The sequence below is a fragment of the Lactuca sativa genome, chromosome 8 (genome assembly GCF_002870075.4).
Source record: "Lactuca sativa cultivar Salinas chromosome 8, Lsat_Salinas_v11, whole genome shotgun sequence".
In the NCBI taxonomy this organism is placed as follows: Eukaryota; Viridiplantae; Streptophyta; class Magnoliopsida; order Asterales; family Asteraceae; genus Lactuca; species Lactuca sativa.
Genome location: NC_056630.2, coordinates 161,148,359 through 161,163,607, shown reverse-complemented (window position 1 = coordinate 161,163,607; position 15,249 = coordinate 161,148,359). Strand labels below are relative to the sequence as shown.

General features: G+C 37.0%; 1 protein-coding gene across 1 annotated transcript; it reads right to left on the bottom strand.

The window, feature by feature from the left end:
• Nucleotides 1-214: 214 nt before the first annotated feature.
• LOC111877411 (vacuolar cation/proton exchanger 3) lies at nt 215-3,689 on the bottom strand. Its single transcript, XM_023873937.3, has 12 exons — nt 3,078-3,689; nt 2,637-2,704; nt 2,509-2,537; nt 2,189-2,385; nt 1,866-2,093; nt 1,637-1,771; nt 1,422-1,538; nt 1,238-1,291; nt 1,014-1,130; nt 839-929; nt 660-727; nt 215-547 (listed from the first exon to the last, which is right to left on the bottom strand). Exons 1-11 carry the CDS (start codon nt 3,351-3,353, stop codon nt 663-665), a joined length of 1,377 nt encoding a protein of 458 aa, XP_023729705.1. The 5' UTR covers nt 3,354-3,689; the 3' UTR covers nt 215-547; nt 660-662.
• Between the last annotated feature and the right edge of the window lie 11,560 nt (nt 3,690-15,249).

Sequence of the window (15,249 nt, the reverse complement as noted above, 5' to 3'; positions counted from 1 at the left end):
ATGTGCGGGGATCACAAATATGATTATTTTTCTTTCACTCTACTTTTCAATACACTATAACCAATAAAAGGAGAGAGAAAACATCGTGAAATTTATATGGATCCAACATTGGATGAACCATAAGTTTGAAACTCCTACGTACAAAGAATTCTTTCACATAAAACAAAAAAAAGGGGTGAAAATTCATAGTTTTTCATATAGAATATGAACACCGTAAACAAAATAGAAGTAACTATTATTTAAATATGATTAAAGAAGCAAAACTAAAGCTTTACATGGCTTATTAAAATAAGATTAAAGAAGCAAAGCTAAAGCTTTACACAACTTATTTATATCACACATCATCCCACTCAATATGTGATCTTTTATCATATTTAACAAAAAAATTACAGCAAAATATTGACTCATACACAAGAATACAAAGACCTCCAAGCTTCTACTTGTACTATACAAGCAACACTTCATAATCCACTCGGCTCTGTCTAATCCAATGAAAGAATCAAGTACAAAGGCATCATGCTTCAAGTTCTACCTCAAAACTCAAATCCTGCATGTAAATAATTTTCTTACGTGAGGAAAATGTTTCATATACATAGATAAAAGAAATAGTAATTTTCATTTATAATTAGAAAATATGAAAAAAAGAAATAGTAGACGACCTTTCAAACTCTAAAGATCCCATGGTTTGATGATTCAAGTTGCATTTTCACACCATTGGAGTCTGGTGCTAGAGAAGGATTAATATTTTCAAGACATAATTAGAAAATATGAAAAAGCAAATAATTAATAAGCAATAAATAAAGAAGTACAAATATGACAAAAATGTAAGAAGTTTTACCAGTTGGAGAAACGGACACAAAAAAACTAGCTCCAATAACAAAGTAGCAAAGTAGAAGAACTACTCCTTTAAGGTAATGAGAAGTTCCATCCTGCAAAATTTCGATACATAATATATTTTTGAAAATATATTTCAACATTAAGTTGAAAATTATGTAAATATGAAGAAAATATACCTGTAATGTGAAAGCTGTTGCTATAATTGTGAGAGCAAGAGAACCGGTTTCAAGGAGATTGAAATCAAGATCCATTTTGATGCCAATTATCCATGACACAATAACACTCATTGGAACCTAATATATATATATAACAATTTAAAATCCAAATTATATTTCCAAAATTCAAATAAAATAAATCCAAAACATACATCATTTCTTTAAATTCTCGAAAGAAAACTCACCACAAAGACAGAAATTTGAGTTGCAGAACCAAGAGCAACACCCAAAGTTATATCCTACAGTTATGAATAAATAAAATAAATAATCAAAATCAAGTGATTTAAATTTAAATGATGAACCCTAATTAATGTGGGAAACCCTAAATTTCAAAACATGGAAAAAAGAAAATAAAAATAAAACAAATACCAGTTTGTTCTTGAAAGCAAAGATGATTGCTCCAGCATGCTCAGCTGCATTTCCAACAATTGGTAGCACGATGATGCTAATAAAGCTCACTGATATACCCCATGAAGTTGATGCTTCCTATTATGAATCCAAATTATTATTTTGTTAAACTAAATTATATAAAATTCTGAAAATTATTATATTCAAGAAAAAGGGAGATATCTATATATATATACCTCAATGGTATCCACCAAATATTCAGACAACAATGAGATAACTGCAGTCATTCCGATCAACCAAATCAGCCCACTCCAAAACCCTATCACAGCTGTTTCATCGTCACTTACATCCATGTCATCATCATTCTCTTCCTGCATGCATTTCCACTTTGTTAATTTACTTAATTAACAAATCAATTCTTCATTTCAAACACAAATTAAAGCGATCATTGTTCTTCATTTGTACCTCTTGGGTTTCAAAGATATGGCGATGAGTCCATAGCTGGAAGATAAGGTAAGCAAAGTAAGCAATAAGCATGACGACACAACTAGCTCTAGACAAATCCAGTGTTGCTTTAGCTGTACTCAATGCATCAGCAGTTGTACTCGCAACAGCTGCATATCTGTACAAGAGAGGCAACATGTGGCATAGCAATCCCAGTAGTAGTAGTGCTATGTTTACATCTGCTTGTTTCTGTTTCAACAAGTGTATACATGCATGTCAATTTACTATTATACATCTACATACACGCATGCATATACATATATACTATATATCTATATATATACCCTATCAAACTTTTGTTCGATTGAGATATTAGCGATGCCACCACAAAGGAGAGAGGTGCCAAGAACCAAAAGAAGGTTGGAGAGAATGGAACCCAAGAGAGAATATTTGACGACATCTACTTTGTTTTCCATTAATGCAAATATGGCAATGATCAATTCTGTTGCATTTCCACATGTTGCATTCAAGAGACCTCCCACTACAATAATAAAACATAAATTAACATCTTATATATGTCATCAAATGATAAGTCTTTTATTATTAATGTTATGTATAGATTGTATAAGTAAACTGATCAATATAGTGATATGATTAACTGTACCTGTGGGACCAGTGTAGAAAGCTAGTTGCCTGTAATTTGATAAGAAGAATAAAGAAAAGGTATTTATAACACATATAGAAATATAAAACAGTAATAATAATAATAAAAGAATGAGTATAATCTCTTACTCTGTTAGGAAGCTAACACGTTCTGCAAGAGGCATCAATCCAAGCAAACTCAATGAAAACACCCATGGCTGGTTTTCACAAAATAAAACAAGAAGATTGTTAATGTAAAACTTTCTTGATTGTAATAATCCACATGTATATGATATATTGCACATATTTTACACTTATATTCCGTATAATATTGTAATAAGAGATGAAAATGTAATATAATAGTAATGAAATTAATAAAAAGGCATTTCTTTAGTTTAAATTTCTAAGTAACGTATAACATGCGAACTAATTTAGTTTTTATGTGTAGTCATATTGTATTGGAACCATAAAAATTAGTTATTATGAATTAAATATATACACAAATATCAATCTTTATAATCTAGAATTTGTGACTTATTTAATTTCTGAGAGTTATTTTCTACAATAACAGTGGCATCGAGAGGAACTCACTCTTGCGAAACCGAGGTATTTGGCAGCAATGGCAAAGGGAATTGCGATAAAAAGGATTGATAATTTTGTACCCAAAATGACCTCTTGGAGATTGGCTAGAAGCTTTCTAAGAGTTACACATGGCACTTTAGACACAAGGGACATATCGGACTTTCTACGTAGGGAGGTTGATGACATGTTATGGGCAGTCCGGCTATGGCCATGGCCGTGCCTGGTCTCCTTGGTCAGTCTCTTGACTGTGCCGTTTTCAAGCAACCATGGTTCAGTGGACGCCATTGATTACTTAATTTGCTTTGGTGGTTGTTATAGAAATATATACGTGTGTAAGGAATTGGAGGGTGTTTTTGAATGAATGTACTACTCACTTAAAACTTACTCTTTTATATAGATAAGTTTGTAGGTTGATCAGAGAACCTTCCGGGAAGCAGCAGCCTTTTGTCATAACATGAACTCATGAACCTAAAAATATCGCAATCCTATAAATTTCGGCTGTGAGCTAATATTTTTTTGTACTCCTAATTATTAGGCAATCAATTAGGTATTTTAGGGATAATTACCAAAATGAAATAAAAAATGACCTCATAAGTAGAGAGTTATTATGCATTAACCAACTGTTAAGCTATTTATAAAAATGATCATCCTATCTGAAATGAGACATTTGAGACTATATCAAATTTGTTTTAAACTAAATTTATGTCAATAAAAAACTAAAATTTCATTATATATATATATATATATATATATATATATATATATATATATATATATATATATATATATATATATATATATATATATATATATATATATTCCGAAGTTTTAAAAACATCTCTAAAATCTGATGAATAAGTTAGAATTTTAAAAAGAATAATTTATGTTTTTATTGAAATCTAACAAAAATATATATATATATATATATTCAAATACATAACAAAAACTAAGTAGATACGAATATACGATACAAAGACATAAAAAGTGTCATTTAGTTGAAAAGTCGATAGATTCAAAAGTTGTTCATTTCTTTATATATCCCAAAACAATGTGATCATTTTTTTAAGCATCCTTTCTTTTATGTTAATATCCATAATATGATGTTACAAAAAGCAACAGTTAGGGTGGATATAGATCTCTTCTACACCTCCCGACTCATATATCACATGTCATGTAAGAATTATATCAGTATTTCTTTCACCGCTTACTTACAACCTTTTTAACCTTAAACACTTGGAAATCCCTCTCTCTCAACCCACACACTTTGGCACAATTATATGACCACAACATACAACTAACCGGGTGAAATGTATTATCTAACTAGCACAAGACTCATATTCATGTGATACCATCATATATACCTGCTAAAAAAACTTAATCCATCGTCTATTCCTTCCACTCTTATGTCAACAAATAATAAGATAGTATTATAAGATGATTATGTAAAATAATATATGGCATTAAATTTTATAACTATTAGGTTTTTTTAAATTAAGGTGTCTAAGCTAGTAATTAAATTGGTATATTCTTATAGTTAGAATCAAAGTCTTTTTAGGGTTGCCTTCATAACTAGAACTTGATTAGAATGATATTTATAGAGAGATGATGATTTATTAGACAATTATATGATTAATAAACTAATTAGAAATTATGAGAAAATGATTTGTTAATATATTATATGATTGATATATTAATTCAAAATAGACAATTGATTTGTTAATTTATTATGTGATTAATAAATAAATATGAGATTAATTGTTAAAATAATTGATTTGTTAATTTATATGACTAATAAGATAATGAGAAATCAATTGAAATTAATTAATTATTAATTAGAATTAATTTGGAATTAACTTGAGATTAATTGAAATTAATTAAATGTGCAATTGGTGAACTATAATTGTTTAATAATCGAACGAAATAAAACAATTCTAGAGCCATCATAGGGTGGACGGTTTTGGGAGCTCGTCTAGGGTTTCCAGAAGCCTACTAGATGTTAATAAAGAAAATATTTGAATTAGAATTAAATTCATTATTTAATTATTCAAATGTTGTTTTGCTTGCAAGTTACCTAAACTATAAATAAGACCCATTGGCTTGCAATTTTCGTTCACCACATTACCTAAAGGCATAGGAACGAAATTCCCTTCATTTATCATCACTCCTCCTCATTCTAGGGTTTCTGGTTTTGGGTGTGAACCATTAAAGACACCATCCTTTTGAGGCTTGCTTTCCAAGGAACTTCAAGTGGACTTAATTTGATTATTTGCTATAATAATCAAAAGGTATGTAATCCTAATCTTTATGTTAATTTTGATTTTCGTAGCCTCTCTCTAGGGGTTTTTATAAGTTATTTCTATAAATAGAGAAAACATAGATTATTTCTAGGTTACATGTGAACTTAAGGGTTTAAGTGTTTTTCCGCTCATGTGTAAGTTTTATAACCTCGAAAATCCATTAGTGGTATCAGAACCTTAGTTTTCTAATTGATTGCGCATAACAGTGAATTGATCAAAATTAGGGTTTATAGATATTAAACCCTAATGGCATTAAATTTTTACAAAAGGTTAGGGTTCTTGAAACCCTAGCCTACATCCATATTTTCGAAAATGCTAGGGTTTTCCTAAGGTTTTTGGTTTCCATAACTTATAGTTTTAAATTCCTTCAAATTTGGATAATTAAAACCTAGTAAACCAAATCCCTTTATTTTCGAAAAATAGAAGGGTTATTGGATTATGATTATATTTGAATTATTTTATTAACTGTTTAATCAGAGATAATTATTTAATCCTAAATGATTTAAATTTGTATTATTTTATTAATTGTTAATTGAAGATAATTATTTAAATCCTTAATGATTTAAATTAAAGGATAATTGGTGAATCATTAATTGTTTAAAATTAATTAATTAATTATTAAAAGTTTAATTCAAAAATTAATTTTAAACCCTAATATTTTGAAAAGTATTAAAATACATCTTATACTATATATTATTAAAAGTTAAATATATTATATGTATAAGACAAGTTAGTCAAATCAATAATATGCCTCATTTACGAAGCTATACTCTAAGAGGGGCCGGGGATATAAGAAACAACCTATAAAATGACCGTCATTGGGTGTCCACTCTTACCCACCATTCCCTTGTATGGTAGAGGATCATTAGCCGAACGGATTTGATAGGACATAACCTCATTAAAAGTATGGTATTATAAAGTACCTAGAACCCACTTTAAAATCTCACTCTAGATACTTAATGAAAAAATGTGAAGTGTATACTAATCCATGAAAACACACATCATTCTTTATATGTCGTTAGTGGAACATGTGTGGTTAACCGTCACATTAATTTGGGACTATTAAGTTGAGTGATGGACAAAACGATAATTATCATTGTTGATGGAGAGTGTGTGGTTTACAGACACATCAATTTGAGATGATAAATGACCTCGAGGTTATCAAGCGGGTTTGCATGGTTATTCACATCTAGTTTGTGATCAACGACATCCCAGTCACAAAAGCTGAGAGTATAATTTGAGATTAAGCATGTCATTGATAAGATTCAAAGAATATCAAAAGATCTAGAAGTTTCACAAGATTAAAATTGGTAAAAACCTTACCTACCTAAAATAGATTCGAATTTGATTACGCCATCACTCTTCAAATTTCAAATAGTAAATATGGATCCTAGCCTTAATTTAAATTTTGGGTTAATAATTAAGGATTAAAATCAACTAACTTGGATTCTCTCTTCTATGAAACCACCTAAAAGATCTTAAAGATAGTAAAGTCAATTTGCGTGACCTACTTTAGGTACATCCATCATCTAATTCCATAAGTTTCTATTCTTAGACTCTCAATACATGATGTGATGATCACATTTTAATGGTATGGCAGGATAAAAAAGAAAGAAGGAAGCTTAAGCTTAGTGAGCTAAATTTGATCGTAGGAAATGGATTTTGGTCACATGGTTCGATGGTCCGAATTTGGAGCCAGTGTTAAGGAGTTAGGATAATTTAATAGATTGGTATTACTCTTTCGAAGATGTTTAGAAATATAGTTTTCATTTCATGTATTGTAAGGACAAGTTCCAAAATTTTCATTTGTTTCAATAAAAGCGAAATTTTGGTTTATGAAGTTGCCTTATTTATATTTCCTTGTAATGACATTTATGAAAGGGTTGGTTATGTTTCTAATAATAGAAATATTAATTTTGGATTTGATTCTTATGATATCACTTGTGGTATTGTCATAACTGACCAAGTGAAAATAAATCTCATCACCAACTGGACAAATACTTGGTGTCGTACAATTTGAATTGTATAATATATGAGTATCTTGTTCATTGGAAAATTATGAATTAAATCATTGTTCACATGTTTATGTGAGGCAAGTGAAAGACTAATGGATCTAGTACATATTGATATGGACACTTTAGATCAACCATAAGGGATGATAACTCTATTCGTCATGATTTACTAATGTTTTAGTAAATATAGCTATGTTTATAAGATTAAACAGAATTCTAATACTTTTGAAAAGTTCATGAGTAGAAGAACGAATTGAATAATCTATTAGGAAGAAAGATAAAAGATTCTCCAATCTGATGAGAAAGGGGAATGCTTTAGTATCATGTTTAATAATCATCTTAGTAATTGTGGAATTATATCACAATTAATCATCCAAGAACATCTTAGTGCAATTGTATGACTAAGAAGAGGAATCGAACATTGTTGGAAATGGTTCGATCATAGATAAATCATAGTTTGTTCCAATCAAACTTTTAGATCCATGCTCTAGTAACTATGAATCATATCTTGAAACTCATTTCAAAATGAAGAAGTATAACAACACCTCATAATATGTGGAGTAATAACGTTTTCTTACTCTAGCACATTTAAAATTAGAGTTATGATGTTTTTGTTGGATTAGGTGTGTAAGCCCATAACTATAATTGGTATGTACTTGACCCGATAGTAGCATGGTCGTTTTGGGTTGCCTTCACCATAGCAATTTGATAGGATAGGTTTTGGAGAAAGAGGTTAATTAATGATTTATTAATATATTATAAGAATAATATATTAATTGAGAAATCATATTATTTAATTAGTATTGACCAGAAATTAATTTACTGATTAAAAGAATGGGGACTGATTATGTAAATCAGTAATAATTGTAGTTTGGGCTAATGGACCCTATTGATAAGCGGTGGACGAAAATCTACGGGGAGCCCATAGAGTTTCGTCCATGGCCTATCATGTGGGGGTTTTTGGATTGCTTAGGGCCTAAGCAAGGGAATTAGGGTTTCCAGTTGAAAACCCTAACAGCCTCAACTATAAAAGGAACCCCAAGGCTCCTGAAATCGGCCACATGATTCCCTAGAAGAAACCCTGGCCGAATTCTCTAGCCTCCATCTCTCTCTCTCCCTCTCTCTCTCTCTCTCTCTCTCTCTCTTGTTCATCCATTTCTAAGCGCTATTTGTGACTCCATTAGATGTGCAACACTTGAGGCACTAAGCTCTTGAAGGTCAAGATCAAGCAATCAACAAGAAAGGTATTCATCTAAACCCAAATACGATTATATTTCGGTTTTCATGTATGCTAGATTAGGGTTCTTGCTTTGGAAAATTAATCTGCATGTATAACTTGAGAAAAACCTAGATGCAAAGCAATTAGGGTTGCATATGCACCATATGAATGTTGTAGTGCTCAAAACCCATCAGTGGTATCAGAGCTTAAGGTGTTTTTTTGTTATATTTGATGCAATTATAATTTGTTCAAAGCTAATTAAAATCGTTTTTGGTCTCTACCTAATGAACTCGACGAGTTGGACCAACTTGACGAGTCCATGCCCTGACTCGACGAGTTGGTTCTTCAGTTGGCAGATTTTTCGAATTTTAAGCCTAAATTAGATTAGGATCATTACCTTAAATTGTTTTACCTGTTACAATTCGAATTTTCTGTTATGGTAATGCATATCCTCATCTAATTGAAAGATAATGGTCAAATTTTAAGATAATGTTCAAATTATGTGATTAGTTTAATTATTTAAAATTTGGTCTAGAAGTTTTGAAAACCGTATTTGTCAAACATCATAATAAAAAGACCACAAGTATCAAAATGTCATAAATCGTGTATCTCAAAAATCTCATATCATCTGTTAATGCATCAAAATCATATGTCAAATATCAGAGTGAATCCTCCGAGGCTAAAAGTTGTTGTTTGTGTCATGCAGTCATCCCGAGCTCTTCCCCTTACTAGCGGTAGTACCTGAAACCGAAACTGAAAACTGTAAGCAAAGAGTTTAGTGAGTTTCCCCAACTACCACATACCATACACATATCACATAAACATATCTTGGGCCCCTCCCTTTCTACATCGAGTCAGGCTCAGCATTGGCTTTCCCGGCATCGGGCCCCGCCCGGCGTCGAACCCTATTCGGCATCGGTCCCCGCCCTGCATCGAGCATATCTCGGAATACATGTGAACACAATCAAATAATACACATAAACCTAAGCATATATCATTAACATTTAAACATTCCTCGGGCCCCGCCCGATATCGTACCGTAGTCCGGAAACTTGATAGCATTCCTCGGGACCGCCCCGACATCAGAACGACATCTGGAAACATACAAGTACTACCACATACAAGAATCATAAAAAGACATCAAGCATACAAGCATTCCTCGGGACCGCCCCGTCATCAGATCGAAATCTAGAACAAGATATAAACCTACATCAGGCCCCGCCCGGTATCGGACCGTAGTCCGGAACTACAACTAGCTAAATGGGCCGACCTTAGTGCCTTAGACCCATTCCTACTGGAGGAAACTCACCTCGTATGCTAGCTGTGAAATCTCGTGTGAGGAATCTCCGACGGTTGCTCCAACGACTCCCGGGCTATCAGTTTCGCAATAACACTTAATCAAAATATGATAATCCTTCTTAGGGTAAAATAACCATTTTACCCCTGGTCAAAGTCAATGTCCTGGTCAAAGTCAAAGTCAAGGTCAACTCTCAGTCGACTCAATTCGTCGAGTTACCTCCTAACTCGACGAGTTCCTATACTACTTAGACTCATGATCAACCAAGTCAAATTGTCGAGTCCCTTAATAGACTCGTCGAGTTCTACCTGGCATAGAATCGGGACAACCCGACTCAACTCGTCGAGTCCCTTTCTGGACTCACCGAGTTCCCCTATTTGTTTGGGCTATCTTAATGGATTAAGCTCCTACACTTCAGATCCAAGCTTCACACTTTAGAAAAACCCTTACAATGCCCTTTTTAGGGTAAAGTTTCTAACTTTACCCATTAGTACCTTTTCCTAAAGGGTTTAGCTCAAACCCTAATTCCTTGGGACATAGAACTTGGTCCTTATGTTATCCTTACACCCAAATAAAGCTTACAACTTCATATCCACACCCGTAACACTAAAGGGACACGTAAAGTTCCCACATTTTCCACATGCATGGGCTTTTGGGGCTAAAAAGGCCAATATGACACTCTAAGGCTTGCATGGGGGCTCCAATGGTATGAAGTTTGCACCTTTATGTCATATCAGCCCCTCTAGGTCCTAGATCCAGAGGATTACCCATTTGGGTCGATCGTTCTCCAAAAACTATCATTCTTGGACCAATAACCCTCATAAAGATGGACATAAAGAGGTCTAATGAACTAATAGCCAAGATAGAAACTTGATTACCAGAAAATGTAGCAAATGGCATGTAGTTTCTGGATCTACTCTTCCCTTCTTAAGCCCTCTATCTTCTTCTTTTTCTTCCACAAGCTTCAAAAGTACACAAAGATCACTAAAAATGGCTCACAATCTCAAATAACACTCTAGGGTTTCATGGATTAGGGTTTGGGACGGGGAGGGTGGCCAAGGGGTGGGGGTTAAGGAGCTTAAATAGGGTGCAAAACCACGAAACTACGGCTTCACTCTGGCTGATCTACTCGTCGAGTCGAGGGCTCTTGACTCGTCGAGTAGGTAGCTTAAACCTCGCGTATAATTTGACCTCTACTCGACGAGTTAAGGCCACCAACTCGTCGAGTTACCTTTTCAAAATAAATAACTTAATGAGTTAAATGCATACTATGAACTCAGCGTTACAATTCTCCCCAACTTGTCTTAAACTTCATCCTCAAAGTATGTTGTGTCTGAAAACAACTCCGGGTAGTTCTCCCTCATTTCCTCCTCGGGCTCCCAAGTCCACTCAAAACCCTTGCGATGCTGCTACTGTACCTTTACTTGCTGAACAACCTTATTCCTCAAGGTTTTCATCTTGCGATCCAGAATCGCCACCAGTCTCTCAATGTAGTTCAGACTATCGTCAACCTAAATATCCTCTAAGGGTAAAATCGCAGAATTATCCACTAAGCACTTCCGTAATTGAGAAACATGGAAAGTGCTATGGATCTGGCTGAGCTCTGCTGGAAGATCCAATCGATATGCCACCTTGCCCACCCCGGGCTATAACCTTGAAAGGACTAATGTATCTGGGACACAACTTACCCCGCTTCCAGAATTGGAAGACACGTTTCCAAGGTGACACCTTCAGGAGGACCATATCGCCCACCTGAAACTCCAAGTCTGAACGTCGCTTGTCGGCGTAGCTCTTTTGCCGACTCTGAGTAATCTGGAGCCTGCTCTGGACCTGCTGGATCTGCTCTGTAGTCTTGAGTACTACCTCAGTACTCCCCTTGACGCTCTGACCCACCTCGCCCCAACAGATTAGGGTCCTACACTTCCTCCCGTAGAGCATCTTGAATGGAGGTCAGTCTATGCTGGCGTGGTAACTGTTGTTATACAAAAATTCCGCTAACGGAAGATATGTATTCCAACTGCCACCGAAATCCAAAACACATACGCGTAGCATGTCCTCGAGAGTATGTATCGTCCACTCGCTCTGTCCGTCCGTCTGGGGGTGGAAAGCGGTGTTGAAGTGGAGACGAGTACCCATCTCATTATGAAAGCGCTTCCAGAATTTGGAAGTGAAACAGACATCTCGGTCTGACATTATCGAGACAGGCACTCCATTTCGTGCAACTATCTCCCGCACGTAAATCTCAGTCAGGTTCTCGGCAAATGAGCACTCTTGGTCAACCGATCCACGATGACCCATATCGAATCAACCCCACGTGCGGTCCTGGGAAGCTTAGTGATGAAATCCATAGTGATATATTCTAATTTCCACATGGGGATGTCTAACAGCTGCATCTTACCATGGGGCCTTTGGTGCTCTACCTTGACCTTCCTGCAGGTCAAGCATCTATCCACGTACCAAGCTACATCCCGCTTCATGTAGGGCCACCAGTAATCAACGCGAAGATCTCTGTACATCTTCGTCGCCCCAGGATGGATGGAGAACCTCGAATTATGGGCCTCATCCATCAAAATCTGTCGTACTTTGCCCTAGTACGGAACCCAAACTCTCCCATGTAGAATCAACAACCCAAGGCTATCATAATCAAATGAGGCCACTCGACCTACGATCCGCTTGCACTTCCGGTACTCCTCCTTTAGGCCCTCAACCCGCGCCTCTCGGATATGCTCCAGCAATGGAGTAATCACTGTCATCCTCAGACAGATGTCTCGAATCGAGGCTGCTACCACCTTGCGGCTCAGGGCATCGGCCACCACGTTGGGCTTTCTCGGGTGGTAAAGGATATCATAATCATAGTCCTTCACCGCATCTAACCACCGAGCTGCCTCATGTTCAGATTGGGTTGATCCATAAGGTACCTCAAACTCTTGTAGTCCGTGTAACTGGTACAATGAACCCCATAGAAGTAATGTCGCAAAATATTAAGGGCGAACACCACAACCCCCATCTCTAAATCATGCATCGGATAGTTAGCGTCGTGAGGCTTCAACTGCCTCAAAGCATAAGCTATCACGTGACCCCGCTGCATCAATATTGCTCCCATGCCAGTGATCAAAGCGTCACAGTAAACTACGAAGTCACAAATCCCTCTGGAAAAGTCAGAATCGGTTCCTCGCATAACCGTTGTCTGAGGGTCTCGAAGGCAGCTTGCTGCTCAGGCCCCCAGCGGAATGTCACCGACTTCTTGGTTAGTCGGGTCAAAGGAACAACGATCTTGTAGAAATCCTGGATGAATCTCCGATAATAATCCACTAAACCAAGAAAAATCTGAATCTCAGTTGGAGACCTCGGAACCTCCCACTGCATCACAGCCTTTATCTTGGCCGGATCGACCGAAATACCCTTCTAGTTGACAAGATGCCCAAGAAACTGCACCTCGCGCAACCAGAACTCACACTTGGAGAACTTTGCAAAAAGTCTATCCCTCCTCAGCGTCTCCCGCACCATTCTCAGGTGCTCCTCATGTTGCTCCTGCATCTTGGAGTAAACCAAGATGTCATCAATGAAGACTATTACAGAACGATCCATCATCGTTTTGTACACACGGTTCATGAGGTCCATGAACACTGCTGGAGCATTAGTGAGCCCAAAAGACATCACCACAAACTCATAATGACCATAGCGAGTCTTAAAAACTGTGTTATGCACATCCTCGTCCCTGACTCGCATCTGGTGGTAACCCGATCTCAGATCAATCTTGGAGAACCAAGATGCACCCGCACCCTATAGGTGGTCAAACAAATCATCAATCCTCGGGAGGGGGTAAAGGTTCTTCACCGTTACCTTATTCAACTCCCGGTAGTCTATACACATGCGATGTGACCCGTCCTTCTTCTTCACAAACATAATCGGTGCTCCCCATGGCCAACTATTCGGCCTGATAAATCCCTTATCTAGCAGCTCTTCCAGATGCATAGACAAATCCCGAATCTCGGGAGGAGCCAACCGATATGGTGCCTTGGCTATCGGAGCCGTACCTGGGACTAGGTCAATCCTGAACTCAACCTGTCTCTCCGGAGGTATCCCAGACAAATCCCCCGGGAATACATCCAGGTACTCTTTCACGACCGATACATCATCCGTTGTCATCTTGCCCTTATCCCGGGTACCCATAACATATGTGACATATCTTGTGCAACCCTGCTGAACGTGACACATCGCCCTAGCCGTTGAACACAGAACCGGTCCGCGTTGTGGCCTTTTGCCCTAGATCACTAGCCCTCCCCAACTAGTAGTCCGAACCCTAACTAGCTGTTGCTCGCAGTCGATCACTGCCCCATTGGGGCTCAACCAATCCATACCCACTTTAACCTTATTCCCTCGCAGGGGAATAGGAACCAGATTCATTGAAAACTGCTCATCGAATAATTGTAGTGTACATCCTCTATGAACCCTCGCAACCCTGACGGTCCTGTCATCTGCTATCTCCACATATAGTAGGCAATCCAGCTTCCACGGAGCTCCTACGAATCGTTTGCTAAGAGCGAGCGACACAAAAGATCGGGTTGCAACCGAATCAAACAGTACCAAATCTGATATATCGTTCACTAAGAACAATCCTATAAACAAACAAGTAAACATAAGCAATAATCAATACAAATAAAGAGATAAGAAGAGAATACATACCCGTCACAACATCGGTAGTCGCACATGCCTCCTTTGCAGTAAGCTAGAAAGCCCTGCTCCTAGCCGTAGGCGCCTCTGCCCGGCCCTGACGGCCATCTGTAATCCCCAATGTGGCAGAAGCGCGTACTGCCACATATCCTGCGACTGCTAGACTCGGACACTAGGCCTTATTGTGGCCCCTCTGATTGTACTGAAAGCAAATAAAATCTGAAACTACTGTGGTGGTGGTGGTAGCTGTGCAATCCCTGCTCATATGACCAGTCCGGCTGCACTTGAAGCAGCCCGAACTCTCCGCCCTGCACGCCCCCTTGTGCATCTTGTCGTACTTGCCACACCAGCTGCAGCCCTGTTGGCTCTTCAATCTGTGGTCTAATAACTTGGGCTTCTTGCCCGAAATGCCTTTCTGAATCCTATCTGGTTTTGTCTTCCTCTCCATCTACAAATCCAACTATCTCTCTCAAGCCCTAGCAATCATGTCCTCCAGCGTCTTGCAGCTGGAGCAACTCACAAACTGGCAGATATCACTATGCAACATCCCATGATATCGGGCCTTTTTCGTCTCCTCATCTGCCACATACTACGGAAGGAGAAGGGCCCTCTCCCTAAACTTGACGGTGATCTCTGCCACTGTCTCTGTCGTCTGCTCAAGATCTTGGAACTCCCTCACAAA

What these genes read in the sequence shown, in the direction of transcription:
- LOC111877411 (XM_023873937.3), bottom strand. Translation starts at nt 3,353, where the DNA reads ATGGCGTCCACTGAACCATGGTTGCTTGAAAACGGCACAGTCAAGAGA. An exon ending in CGTGTTAGCTTCCTAACAGA is followed by an intron (nt 2,538 to 2,636) that starts GTAAGAGATTAT and finishes ATCAAATTACAG; the next exon opens with GCAACTAGCTTTCTACACTG. An exon ending in TCGAACAAAAGTTTGATAGG is followed by an intron (nt 2,094 to 2,188) that starts GTATATATATAG and finishes TTGTTGAAACAG; the next exon opens with AAACAAGCAGATGTAAACAT.